This window comes from Lampetra planeri, chromosome 3 (assembly GCF_965212315.1).
Source record: "Lampetra planeri chromosome 3, kcLamPlan1.2.h2, whole genome shotgun sequence".
NCBI classification, from domain to species: domain Eukaryota; kingdom Metazoa; phylum Chordata; class Hyperoartia; order Petromyzontiformes; family Petromyzontidae; genus Lampetra; species Lampetra planeri.
The window spans coordinates 20,604,220-20,619,366 of NC_136109.1; the positions used below are offsets into that span (position 1 = coordinate 20,604,220).

The 15,147-nt window shown below is 44.8% G+C and overlaps 1 protein-coding gene across 2 annotated transcripts in view; it reads left to right on the forward strand.

Moving 5' to 3' along the window:
* LOC144740767 (ras GTPase-activating-like protein IQGAP1) overlaps positions 1 to 15,147 on the forward strand; it is a 112,331-nt gene that overhangs the window by 82,691 nt on the left and 14,493 nt on the right. For both annotated transcript variants that reach the window (XM_078623512.1, XM_078623520.1), the window contains exons 33-34: positions 3,232 to 3,319; positions 10,781 to 10,993. In XM_078623512.1, the coding sequence (XP_078479638.1) occupies positions 3,232 to 3,319; positions 10,781 to 10,993 (301 nt within the window). The remainder of the gene's footprint in view (positions 1 to 3,231; positions 3,320 to 10,780; positions 10,994 to 15,147) is intronic.

Below are 15,147 nucleotides of genomic sequence, written 5' to 3' on the forward strand. Positions count from 1 at the left end.
TATAATCGTAATTGGTGTTGGTCGTGAATGGGAATTGAACTCAGTTCGCCGGGTTCGGAGCGTCGCGCACTAACCGCTACGCTACCACTTCTCACGCGCACACACACAAACATGCGGACATATGGCTGGTAAAAAGACAAATATCCCCCACGTAGGCCATTGCGACTGTCAGGGCAAGTGCTGCTAGCGAGCACCTGGGGAGTTGGTAGTGCGGTGGTTAGCTCACTACGCTAGGACCCCGACGACCTGGGTTCCATTCCTGGCCATGGCTAAGATGAGTCATATCTGAACGGGTCCTGGGTCTCCCCTAGATCAACTCAACTTGAAATATGTACTGAGTGCAGTGTGAAATCAGGACAACCGGGCGTAGTGTAGGGGATCACCATGGTTGGTACACACAAAGGCAAAGTGTGGCTTTTTAACAGACTGTTGGGGCAAGTGCTGTTAGCCTGCACCAGTATGTCACCACTCTGTTGCACGTATGTATACGTGCGTATGGCGGTGACGTCACCACGACGCTTGTGCCAGGCCATGTGCACCTTGAGGCCACGTGAAGTGTCGAACGCCCGCTGGCAGGAGGTCACGTACGCACACACACATAGAAACAAGCATGCACACGACGCATAGCAAACACAACACGCACATGAGCGCACGTGCGCACATGCGCGCACACATGAAAGCACATACAGATCTACGTACGGGCTTGTCCACTTGAAACACAAGTGTAAGAAAGCGCGTACACAAAGGCGCACAATCTATTACACTTACCCACATTGAGTAAAACATACAAGAGGATGGGCATCGTTTGACATCAGAATATTGTATTCCTTTAGTCAAGGTAAACACGGCAGTACCCTGCTATTAACACAAACACCCATTGCAGTGGACGACTGTCACTGAAGACGTATTGATTAGTTTGCAGTTTTGATTTATTGATTTAACATCTCTCCTGTGCTTTATAGACCCCAACACACACACACACATTTCTACAGAAGTGTGTATAAGTCATTCCTCGTTGCTTTGATGGCCTCTAAGAGCTACAAATTCATTGTTGTGTCTGCATCGGTCATGCAGAAGCGGACTTCAGAGTCATAACAGCGGCCAGCGCTAATATACAATTCTCTCTGAAAAGACATTCGCTTATCCTGCCTCTGGCACATTTGGTCGGGGGAAAGAAAAAAAATCTGATTATTTTGGCATTAATTTACCCACGCTTTGCCATCGCTCGTTAACACGCAAATCCACGCACCGACCGGTTGAGATTGTGCATTGTTAATGGTCACAGCACTTTGCATAGTCTCAAGCGCTCGCAGACACGGAGAAGAAGCACATTGCACGCTTAGGGTTTCGCACACGGGCAAATAAGAGCACTTGCCCATGCAGCATGTAGAAAAACAAACCGGAGCACACATTGTGGACACACACGTACACACGTACTCAGACTCCAGTTCAAACACGCAGACGCCCACACACACCTCCCCCCCCCTTACACGCGCACACGCATAACGCATTGGCACGCACACCTCTCGTAACAACACACCCACGCACCAATACCCCTGCTCGTGTGTGTTCACACAATGACGAAGTCAGAGATTCCCACGTATAGCCGACACAGGCTGTTTTGGGAAATTTCCATTAGCGAGCACCTATTAAGGCCAGCAGCAACAACGCAGGGCCGGGCGGTGTGCCCAGAACCACACCTTTGTCTCCCTAGTGCTGATGTTTCTATACTACACCAGCTACATCATTTAAGGCTGAGTCAATCTAGGGAAGGCCCAGGACTGGTCAGCCAGATAAGTCGGCACTGATGTTAGCGGTGAGCGATAATTGTAGTCGGGTCGTCAGGTTCATAGCGCATTGTGCTAACCACTGCACTACCACTCAACGTAACGTGTTTACACACGCACGCAGACACGCATGCGCCAATGCACCACTCATACTCACGCACACACGCGCACCCCCACAATCACGCACAGACACACACACCTAAACCTGGCGTTAAATTACAGCGTCAGACGTCAGCACTGGCCTGGGGGGGGGCTCCAGGGTTCCATTACCACCGGCAGCCACAATGAATCATTAGGGAGGCAATTGTTATCGGGCCTCAAATGCCACACACACACAGAGCACTGAAGCTTGGCAATAAATTAGCTTTGATGGCCCCTTTTTCGGACATTGAAAGTCCTCCCACTCACATTTAATTCACACAGATTAAACGATTCCCCAACTTATACTTAAAAAAATATTATTTTTGTTACAACATTACAGCTCTCGTCAGCGTGTTCCACATTTTATATTTTCAGGCCTTTTATTTTGTCATTTAATGCAAGTGGGGTTTTATAAATGTCCTGTGCGGAATTAAATCAACATTGGGCAAATGACAAAAAAAGTTTTGATTCATTGTAAATTATTGCAAGTTTCTCGTTCTCTTGAGCATTTCACGTCTGCCTATGAATGCAGATATCCGTCAAGGAAGCTTGCCATAAGCACAGAGGTGTCGTGCATGACTTAGAATGAACAATACTAGGGCAGGAGAAATGGGGCTGCTTAGGAATGCGTCTGTGAAGGTCGTGAATACGTGATGCATGTACACTGTTAGCAGTTACCCAACACTTAAAATAATCAAAATACAGTACATCATTGCATTTTAACTGGATAATAATGAAAATGCGTTGATATATATATAATTGTCATCTTCTTGGTTCTTTCGGTAAAGTCACGTAGAAGGGAAATGAAATAATAAAAATAAGACATAATTAAATAATTCTCACGACGTTTCGGCCACAACGCAAGCAGCCGTCCTCAGGTGAAAAACAGGTCTGTCAGAAAGACAGCGTCTGAATGGGCACCACCAGGCTTGGCAGCGTATAATTGTTATATCATACTATATTTAAAAAAAGGTTTGCTCGCTGATTGCCTGGCTGACACGAGTGCATTGTGCTGATATCTGCCTCCCCCCACCTACCCTCCACCCCAGCCTACTAGTTTTGAATGAAGAAATTTACGTTTATAATAATAATACTAATCTCAATGCAGATTTGTGCAGGCAGTATGGTAGATTTGTTGACAGCGTTGGATTATGCAAAACCATACGAATGCTGCATTACAGGAATGCACCGCAGTGTGTGGCTGTGTCCTGGGGGCCAGCGCTCTTTGTAGCGATGCGTTGCGTGACGATAGCTTGTGATGAAATATACATCACAGCGCCGCTTGCGTCGTGTTCCTGGGCAGGACAAAGAAGCTGGTGGTGGATGTGATCCGAGCGCAGCCCGGGGAGAGCCTCACCGAGATCCTCTCCACAGCAGCGAGCAGCGAGCAGGTGAGCGACCCTCCCGACTGGCTGCTCTTGCTGCTGCCAGAGATGCACAGAATGCACCAAGCACCCATCATCATTGGTCATCATTGTTATCCTCGATCAGTCCACAGCCGGATGAAGGCCTCCCCAATGTTGTCGCCATCTCTCACGGTTTTAACACGAGCCAATTTCGTCGATCCATCTCCATGGTGGTCATTCTCCCAGGGATATTCCCTATGTTGGCTGCCGTCCGACATTAGTCTTTTACCCCAGTCATCGTTCCTGTTAGTGATGTGTCCTGCCCATGCCTACATACTCTTCATTAAAGCCAATATGATTTCCCTGAATTGGCTTTTGTTATCTGATCCATGTGTTCCTCTTTACGTCTCTCAGTGTAATTCCAAGCATGCGCCTAATCCACCATTCCTTTCGTAACGTTTTAGCTTTTGATATAACATTTTGTGAGTAGGGTTCACTGGGTTTTTTTTCATTTGTTTTTTTCAAGATTTTCTTTTCACAGCATTTTTTACATAGTTGAATCAAGGATAAAATGAGCATTGGAGCAGTGCTGTTCTGCCTTTGTTGCCCTGAGCTGGCGATGTAAATGCCACGTTCTTATGGTGGGAACAGTTTCAATTTTCAGGTCGACCGCTGTAGTTTTTCCACGAAGCGGTACTTCAATTTATTGACTTCAAAGGGTTAATATGTTGGGTTAACCCCTGACCAGGGTTGTGAACTTACCAATAACTCTCTCTCTCTCAGTCAAATACCTGCAATGTATAATTATTTAAATAAAGGTAAAGAGTGGCCAGGAGGAAGCGGTCGTGCAGTGGTTGCAACACTGCATTAACCCGGCAACCTCAGTTTGATATTTTATTAGTTTCATTCCTGGCCATGGCCTGCATCAGTAGCAGGTAAGTATCTGATTCCCACCAATCCCTTAACCAATTCGCATTGACCAGAATTGTGAGGTATGGTCAAAACACTCCCCGTCATCAAAACGACATGAGAAGGCCTTCATCCAGCAGTGGATCGGTCATCGCTGATGATGACGACGACGACGACGATGACGATGATCAGCATTGGAGCACAGTGCCTCTGGATTGTGAGTCTGGCACACTTAGCCTCTGCAGCAGCGGCGAGTGTTAACCCCTGCAGGAGGTTGGAGAGACCTCTCTCACAGTCCGATGGCTCCCCAGAGGTGACTTGGCAGCTGTGGCTGAAGTGTGGCGCACAGGAACAGGGCTTTGTAGATGGGGTAAATCCACAACAAAGGGGTTTTGGTGCGTCATCGTTAGTGACACCCCCCCCCCACACCCCCAATCAGGGTCGAGCCTCGAGGAAACACGAGCTGAGGATGGGGGTGCGGTGGCGTCATTTGGAGGGCGAATTTTGGGCAGGGATTATATTGGTGGCTTTTGCAAAGGGCTTTGCATTGGTTTATGGGTGCGTCTGTGTCTTTTTTCAGGGCGACAGTCAAAATCGCTTTGTTTCATTGTTCTTTATGAGCCATTGCAAAGACAAAAGTTACTCCTGTTAATAAGTAGAATGCTTCTGATTAACAAAAAAAAAGCACTCCCACACAGCGGTTCTTTCATAGAGGCTGGCCGTAAACCCGAGCAGGTGCGTCGCCACCAGTGTTGCGTTTCTCACTGAGGTTATTTCAATGTACAGTAACTTATTTTTAGTACTAGCTTTGTGTGTGTACGCTCAGACCCATCGTCGTTCGGCAGGGGCAGCAGCGCTGCGGAAAAGAGTGCTTGGCGCACAACGGTTGGACAGCTGTGAATTCAAATCTCAGTCAGGGGGTTTCTCTTCATGAGGAGTTGGCGGTGGTCATCCCATAGGTACCCTGACCCCCCCCCTCTCCCTCCCTCCACCGTCATAAGCAAAACTTGGCTAATGCAGGGGGCTTTATGGGGCATCAGCCTCGTGCCTCGGAGTTTTTAGGGTCTCCAAAAATGTATATGTATGTATCGCTTTATAATGTAGTACTATGATGAATCTGAAAGGTAATTTGGTAATTGAAGGCATAGCATCACGTATGTGTATGATGACCAGTTATGTGCCCAAGTTCAAAAGTTTTCTCGTTTTAAGCTCGGATTAGCTTTACAATTGATATGTCACATTTGAAAAGCAGAACTCAAATAAGTAAGATGATTAACAGTTTAACACGTAGGCTTTCGCGACCAATATTGCTACTATAATAAGCCAATAATGTGTGTCCCGTGCGTGACGTCACTCCACATGAGGTCCACCCCCCTAATTAATATTCATGAGAGGGTGCATATTTACACTAACGCAGAGGAAGGTCGAGCTGAATGAAAAAAAATGTTCCGCAAAATCGCTTCAAATATGACGTTTCTTTACAGAAAGTGACGGTAATTTTTTTTTCTAAGCAGCACAGTGCTACATCCGTGCGTGACGTCACTGCAAAGAGCCCCCCCCCCCCTAATTAATATTCATGCCCGCGTGGAAATTTACACTAACGCACAAGACGGTCGCGCACTCCACATGCTGCACCCCTCCCCTCATTAATAATCATGAGCGGGTGACGTCACTCCACTTGCCGCACCCCTCCACAATAACCATTAATGGGTGACGTCACTCCGCATGGGGCAACCCCCCCCCCACCTCATTAATAATCATGAGCTGAACAATTTTTCTATTTCATATTTCAGATTTACTGCAATATACACCCGTCCTTGGACGGGCAAAAAAGCTAGTTATACATAATAGAGGAATTGTAAATGTTGTGGGATCACTCTCCAACACACCAGTGTGCTGAACTAATAACGAATTAGAATCTCTTGTTTACGCGACAAACTTACTAATTGGCTATGTCGGGTGGTTTAATGACACCTTTATATTGCCGCGATCTAACCCCCCAAAAAAACCTCTGTTATGAAGGTGAATAACAATTCAGTGTCTGGCATTGGGCATGGGTGGTGCTGAATCGGCAGAGGGAAGCAATTTTAAGAAAACAACAAAAGGGCCCCCAAGTCTATAACCTTCTTGGGCGACCATCAAACAACTTAATACAGCCCTGGTCGTAAGAATGTGGATTTACACTTATGACGCAGGGTCACAAACGGAGAAAGGCGCTGCCTCATTGCTCGAACAGAGCGACGCTCTGACTCATAGTTGTATTTACTGTCCACAGCGTTGAAGACATTCGGGTGAAAGCAATAAGTACCAACGCGACTACCTGTGGCCCCTACAGGGCCATGTTGTCTGGTTTATTATTAGAATAGCTCCTTTGTGTCTGCTGCCATAAACAAGTGTATTTATTGAACAAATACACTTTGTTTATATGAGTGTTACCTTTATGGAAATGAATATATTTGGCCTTGGTTAGCATTTCTTGACAAACATCACTTCTGTGGTAGTCTTTCAGGATGTCTTGAAAGTAAAGTTGTCTCTAAGGAATATTGGTTTTTCGGGAGCCATTTGCCAAAAAATAAAAACCCAAGCCCTGAATAACATTGAAAGGAATAAAAAGCTAATATTGGTGAAATGCTAAAGGGAGGTGATGTAGTAGTGTGATTTGTGGAAGGCTCTTTAAATGTTTAAGGATAAAATAATGAGCCTTTTTGAAGTCTTGACAAAATGTTTTTAACAAAGTACCAAAATATAGTTGGAAGAGGTTTTCTATGTTTTATTTTACATGACAGCCTTCTGTGAATGGGTACAGTATTCCCTCGTTATCCACGATCTTGCTATCCGCAATTTTGGCTATCTGCGGATCGCATCTGGAACTCTACACGACTTGATGAGATAAAGTGATGAGATCATCGTTACTGAAACCTTCTACTGTGCAGCATCATAATTTTAGGTAAGTTAATTTAGAAACTATTAATATTTATTTTTCTTTACGTTTATTATAACCATTTTGTATGTTTTATGTTATAATTTTAACGTATTTAATAGCTCATTTACGTATTTATTTAAGGTCATTCATTAAAATCATGGGTTTTTTCGTAGGCCAATGTCATTATCCGCGAAATATGCTATTCACAAGCATCTCCGGACCGTATTCCCCTCAAATAATGAGGGGATACCGTTCTGCAGTCAGGATGCTCCTATTTAGGCTTGAAACGATGCATCGAATCATCGTTGAATCATACACTCAACGATACAATGCACCGGACCCATGCATGTGCGAATCGATTGTGATTTGTGTATGTGTATATTGTATGTAATCGGTTCACGTGACCCCCTGCAGACGCTGGAAATGCCACATGCACAACAATGTGAAAAGCACAAAAACATTGGTGCTTCAATCGAACCGCAACCCTGAAGCATGACAATTCATGCAATTGCGAGGGTTGCAAATTGTCACAGCTCTACTCATTATATGACATTGTTTTATATTTAGAAAACATGAGGTTGAAATATGTTACAACCCAACTCTTCTTCTTAATGAATTTTCAATATACAATGCGTAGTAAATGTAATATATCTCTAGGCTATGCAGTACTTTGAGTACATTTAAAACTTATGCACACACAATATTTTTGTGGAGGCTGTAGGAGTAAATATTAATCACTGAAAGTTTACGTGTAATTGTGTTTTTTAATCAATACTTTGGCTTGAGAGATTCATGTTTATGGCCTCCTTGAGCTGATGTGTGTTGATTTAGGTGAGCTTTTACTGGCATCACAGATAATTACCTCTCAGCACAGGCGCGATATGGATCAACCCACAAATTAATTTAAGAGACACAATTAAAATTCCACATGACGGGTGTGCTCGTTTGACTCATTGTAAAGGTACTGTTATAAACAGCCACCCTTTAATGGTAGGTGGAGCGGTGGTGCAGTGGTTAGCGCACTGTACCATGAAGCTGGTCACTTGAGTTCAATTCCCGGTCATGCCTAATATCGGTGGAGAGTGATATATTAAAGCAGTCCTGGGCCTCCTCTTCCCCAACCTGCTGCACTGCTGGGCATGTTGAAATATTGTCAAACAACCTCCATGACTGAAACACCATCCAGAGTCCATCAGCCAGCAGTGGATTGAAAAGGGGCTGGATATCGTTATTTGTTAAACAACTACCCTTGAATTGTCTGCACAGACCACACCGAGAGTATTATATTTTATAAGCTTGTGTTAATCACAAAGTCGACCCACACAATCTGATACAGATGCCAAACCACATGGCTTTTCTTACAGAACCATCGTCACGAAAGTCTCTTCTTGTGTGCACGTGTGTTTTAGCATGAAGGAATGTGCACTGATTTTGTGGTTGGCAATGTCTTTGACTGAGGATCCATTATAACTGCTATTAAGAACCCATTGACTGTTGGAATAATGAGCCGTGCTGTATAGTCATCAATGCAGAAGTATCAGAACTTGTTTGTGACCATATCTCAGGTTGAAGCCAGTCTGGCAGGGTGGTGTATCAGGCATAGATAGCCTTGAAGATGAGGTTTTGGGATTGTTGAATGATTTACCCTAAACTTTTAACATCATGTGAATACTTTTTTTTATTTTCACGGGGGTAACATACAGCATTTCCTTGATGGCACAAGTACATTTGATCAAATACTGTACAATCTTGAATGTCAACCTCGATGGCATGCATTAAGAACAAGAATCTTAAATTGAGCTGGAACGTTACTTCAAACAATTGAACAAAGCCGCTGCATGAGAACCTTTCAAGAGCGTTTTATTCCATGACCGAACACCCCCTCACAGATATATACCGGAAATCATGTGACCACTCCTTCACCGCACTCGCGTCAGTGATTTTTTTCTAATGTGAAAACTCAAGCTGTGCGGCGACAATTGTATGCACATTATTACACATTCGATCTAAATGTCGTACGTAGTTGGTATTTTCAATGCGTAAAACGCCCAGCTCATCTGTAGCACTGGTCAAGGAAGTTTGCTGTTGTGGTCCATGGTCCATGGCCCCCCTATGGCAATTTTCATGCCCCCATCAGAGCCCTCAAACCTTTTTAGCATCAACCGAGCATGGAGGGAGGGGGGGCAAAGTCCCCCTCTGATAAATGCACAGCACCCCCCCCCCTCTAAATTATTAAAGTACGTACAGTTGTATGTACGTATGTTGAACTTGTTTTGTACTGTACTTCGCGAACCGTGCTAATCGGAGGTGTGGGGGAGAAGGACAACAGATTAAACACAACAAGCGACGGACACCGCTGCCTGCCCTCATACACACAAGGGGGGTGAGAGCGAGAGCAGAATGCACGATAGGCACAAGCAGATCGTATCGTCATTCATTCCGTTTAGCACTTAAACAAGGTCACAGGGTTGCTCCGTAGATGCCCTCATGGTGTCTGCAGACCCTGGATTCAAAACCTGAGGGTCTAAACGGAGGTGCAGGGGGGAAATAATTTCCAGAAACAAAATGTTTTCACTCTATAATATTGAATGCATCTAATATTAAATATACATCAGGAATCATCTAAGATGATATTTGAATCAAGAATGGTTATTGATTTAAAGATGTACATTCTTGACAAATCTCAAAAATGGTCTAACATATATCACGGCCTTCTAAAAACATTGAGTACTAGGGGCAACTACCCCCTCTACCCTGGATGTGCCTCTGGTGGCGCGTGCCTGTAATCCACTGCTGTGGAGGTCGAGGCAGGGTTGGTGGATCGCACAGGCATTGGGGTACATTGGCGGCCAGTAGAAGGCCTGTTGATGCATGTCCCTGATGGATCAAGATGGTTTGAGTCAAGATCAAAACATTTTTGTTGACATTTTGGTGAATTTAGTAGCCATTGGGTGGATGCAAAAAGTATATTAATAAAACACAATTTATTTCCTTTTAAAATTCATTTTACATCGTGTTCTGCTTAGCTAAATTCCACCTCGAAATATGATTACTATTTTGCGATAATCATTACTCTCAAAAGCAGAGTGAGTGGGAAGTGCAACTCTATCGCATGTGGCACCAGAGGTCACTTAAAATGATCTCAGAAGTAGTTCTGTGATATCTGCTTCCATGGGCCATTCTCCATCACGAAAGGTTGTCCTGCTCTGTGAGAAATCCAAGTGGGTACTTTGCAGAGGTGTGGACTCGAGTCATGTGACTTGGACTCGAGTCAGACTCGAGTCATGAATTTGATGACTTGCGACTCGACTTGGACTTGCATAACAATGACTTTGTCCCACCTATGAGATGTGGACTCGAGTCATGTGACTTGGACTCGAGTCAGACTCGAGTCATGAATTTGATGACTTGCGACTCGACTTGGACTTGCATAACAATGACTTTGTCCCACCTCTGGTACTTTGCCTCATAACATGACGCCGACACTACAAACAGGATAAAAAAAAAAACATGACAAAAAAAATAAAACGATGAAGGCTAAATCACCCAACGTACCCGAAATGTTATCCGGGAGCACCGCTCGTGCCCAGTCTCCGCGTTGCCACTGTGCGTTTGGCGCCGCCGTCGCCGCTGACAGTCGCGTGTTGTTGTTGTTGTTGCGCCGGCGCGTGCAGGAGGCAGATCACGACCGCGTGGTGCGGCGCCGCGCCGTGCAGGATGCGCGCGCCCCTGAGAAGGTACGCCGTGACGCCCAGGGCCCGCAGGAGTGCGAGCTGTCCCTCGCCGGCAAGAAGGAGCGCATCCTGTGCAGCCTCGAGGCGCTCGAGAAGGCTGAGCACGTGTGCGCAGCCGACAAGTACCAGGCCTTCATCAACGACATCGCTAAGGTACGGGGCGAGAGGCCGTTCTCGTTTGATGCCCGTTTTGCTCTGGGTTTAGTAGGCCGTGTGAGGTGTAGCCCTATGGCTTGGAGGTCAGAGATGAGCTACCACCGCTGAAATCCAAGCAGCTGCCTGTGATTAAAACCCCTTTCTCAAGTGTAGTGAGTTTATGGTGTCAGCTCTGTCACCTATGACTGGCACAAAAAAAACAGGAACTGTTAATGTGGTTCTGTGCTTCATTGGACTAATTTCCAGTTCTGATCATTGAATATATCAGTTTGACTGTCATGTGATGAACATTACTGTCTGTGGCACGGCGAATGAAAGTGCAGCCCTCTATGGTGTAGACCAGAGTTCACTTGAAGGGGTGTCAGTGGTAACTCTGTGATATCCGCTTCCATGGGCAAATCTCTAACACGAAAAGTTGCATTGCCATGCATGAGATGTGAATGGATGTTCTGTCCCACAATGCCGATTGCACAATTCTAGATTTGAAGCTTTCGTGACTGCAAGTATTCATACTCTTAGGTTTTCGGTAAAGTCATGTAGGTAAAAAATTTAAATTAATAAAAGTAAAATAAAATAAAAATCACGACGTTTCGGAGGCAACACAAGCTTCCGTCTTCAGGTGGAACCGTCACAGCACGATAGCTGTATCAAGTAAATGACAAATTGTGTTGCCTCCGAAAACGTCGTGATTTTTATTTTATTTTTATTTTACTTTTATTAATTAAATTTTTTTACCTACGTGACTTTACCGAAAAAACCCAAGAATATTAATCCTTGCAGTCACGAAAGGGTTCGACTCAGAAGGGTGCGAGTTAAAATCTTGTCTGGGCGGGGGGGGGGGGGGTCAATTCGACGCATGGAGAATCAAGCTAAACACTGCTTTGCGAAAAGTGAACGGTTGCAGTCTCAGGGAAACCCGACATGGGAATGTGGAATTTTCACCACTCTCTCAGGTCAGGGTCACCAACGGATATGAGCAACACTGGCTGGTTGGTATTGAGTTGCATAACTAATCACCTGGATTACATTAACAGACGCTTTCTCTCTGTTTTGCACATACCATTTAAAGTATTGTGTATGTGTGAAAAGTAACACGTGTGCATCACTGTGCACATTGATCAAATGATGGTTGCACACATCTGTAATACAACGAGTTGGAATTGAGATCTACGTGAACCCTGCTGAGATCATGTACACAAAACACCCATATGTAGGAGCAGCGGTGCATATATATATAGGAGGCGTAACAGCAAGTAGGTTCGTGACTGATAAATGCTGAGTGAGTTTTATTCTCATGCAAAGCTCCTAAGATTTCTTCCCACATTAAAACGTTACTCAGGGAATTGACCAGATATCTCAAGCAGAACACTCCTCCAAGAGGTCTTGAAACTTGGCTCTCCTGCATAAATAAATAGTTGCAATGTTTCATACATGCAAGGACACACATTCCCATATTGGTGTATAGACTGTCGGGACAAGTGCTGTTGGTGAGCACCTTATAGGCTGAAACGGCACATGAGGGAATGGTGTGGCTAACACCAAGCCCGGCCACATTTGTCTGGCCGGCGCTGATACATATCACATATCCCAGTGGGTACTCAATGAAGGCTGAGTAAACCTAGAACACTGCACTATAAAGCCAGCAACCTGAGTTACATTTCTTGTCACGGCTAACATCAGTGGTGAGTGATATCTCAACGGGTCCTGCGCCACCAACCCACATTGACCAGTATGTGGTGAAGTATGGTCAAGCAGCCCTCCATGAATGACACGACGTGGGGAGACCTTCATCTAGCAGTGAGTTGACAAAGAGCCGTGAATGATTACTTTTTACAATCGCGTAAACGACATCTCGGCTCGACGGCAATGAAATAAACTAGTTGTCACAACAGTGTTTTGACAGGTTTTGTTACGGCACATAGTTACTGACCTCCGGTGATCTGATTACGGTGATGTTCTGCTCAAAGATTAGGCTCCGACTGTTTGCCAGACGGCATCATCCGCTTGCAAGATGCTGGGGGCCGCCGAGACGTTGTGTGAGTGGCGACGGTGCTGAGCCGACATGGCCAAGTAAATGTTTACTCGGCAGTGAGCTCCTCTCCATTAGACCGCCGCTGGTTCCGCTGCGGCGACATCAAGTGGGACACCGACGAGATGGATCCTGCCCGGTCAACTCACCCATACAGATATAGGTGGTGGATTACCAGTTTGTAAAAAGCTTTAGGCTTACGGAGAGCTAAAGTATGAGAGGAAACATTACATAAGTACAAGTACAATTATACAGTATTGGACATGGCGAAGGAGGTCTTTGTTAAGTTTGGGCTTGTATCAAATGGTCGGTTGTGATTTATTACCGTTTAGATATTTTTTATTTGACGTATACCGTAGTTTTTTTTATTATTCCAAGGAAAGTGGGAATGTTATCCGAAATAAAAAATATTGATGTCTTTAGACACTCACGCACCACTACATCCCTACAATTGGTTGCTCATGCCACTGCTGATGGAACGAGATCTATAAGACCCATGAAGAGGGTATATTGGCCGGCCCTTCAATGCTGGATAGACATCTTGAAATATCTGTCAGCACCCAAACTTTACCTCACCACACAATTAACTGTCCCACAGATATAGACTCATCTTAGCCTACTAGATTTCATTGGAAAAAAGTAAAAAATTATCAAAATTGTGACAAGCACAACACAACATGTAACACTTGGCCGCCTTTGTTTCCCATTGGTGATGGTGCTACATTACACCAGGTACTTTACCCGTGATAGGATGAATTGATTTCAAGGAGATCCAGGCTGGTTTCAGATTATATTTGCAACTGATGGGCATGATAAAAAATGAAGTGGTTTACAAGGATCTTCATATAGGATGATAACAACCATGCCACCACTATATCAACACACACAACATACGTGTACACATGCACACACCAAGCATGTTTGCACACTGCACTGCATACTCATTTTTGGCTGAGTTAATTTAAATAAGGCCCAGGACCGGTTCTGATATTACTCACCTGACATCTGTGGTCGAGAATCAAACGCGTTTGCGGGGTTGGTCATGCAGTGCACTAACCACTGCACGACCTCTCACCACCACTTGTACACAGACACACACAGATACACACAGACATGGAAGCACTTACCACACCAGTATGCAGCATATTCTGTGGCTATAAAATAATAAACACACTGACATTTCAGAGATTCTGGTTTGGAATTCATACTAAACTATTTAAACTATTAAAAATTTACCAGGTAAGCCCCACTCAGCTATATCACTATTTTTCAGAAGTAACCTAGCCACAAATTATTGATCAGTGAAGTGGCTTATCATGTGGATATTGAGAAATGAATAGCAGCCAAATACTCCAAACGCATGTTTTTAAATGTGGAGGGAAAAACTGGAGGACCCAGAGAAAAATCCACGTGACCACGGGGAGAGAGACATGCAAACTCCAAATATACAGGTGTCGGGATCGAACCCACGTCCTTCCGCATACCAGGCAAGGCAGTTCAAATCTTGCCGCTGCATGATTCAAGCAGGTTTTCAAGTGTAGCGAGTTGATGCTCTCAGCCTGGTCATCAATGACTACACAGATAATCCCCCGTCGTATTACATTTGGTTTTTCATTAAATTTGGGCCAATTCCAGGTCTAAGAATGTGAAAATATCTGTTTGACTTTCGTGCAATAATCCCAACGAACATTGCCCTGCAGCAGGTGGAAGGGAAAGTGCTGGCTCCTAGTACGGACAAAGAGGTCACTCGAAGGGGTGATAAATATATTTCCGTGATATCTGCTTCCACGGAACCCTTCTCAAACACGGGGGAGTTGCTCTGCTGTGCGAGAGTTCTGAAGGCGTGCTCATTACTCGAATTACATGATGTCAAACGCACAATCAGGATACGGTTGGGGAAACAGACAAACAAAATATTTTTCATAAAATCACAAGCAAACCTCTTGCGGACATTTCCCATAGGAGGCCATTGGTCACAATCTTCACCGATAAAGAAAGGTAAGCGAGGGTGATGGTGTGGGGACGCAGGAGGTGTGGCGCAGTTTGAGTCCAAGTTCCAGGGGGGTTCCCATGCCAGGTGGGGGTGACACCCCCACAGTCACACCAAGGCTGACCTTTGCTC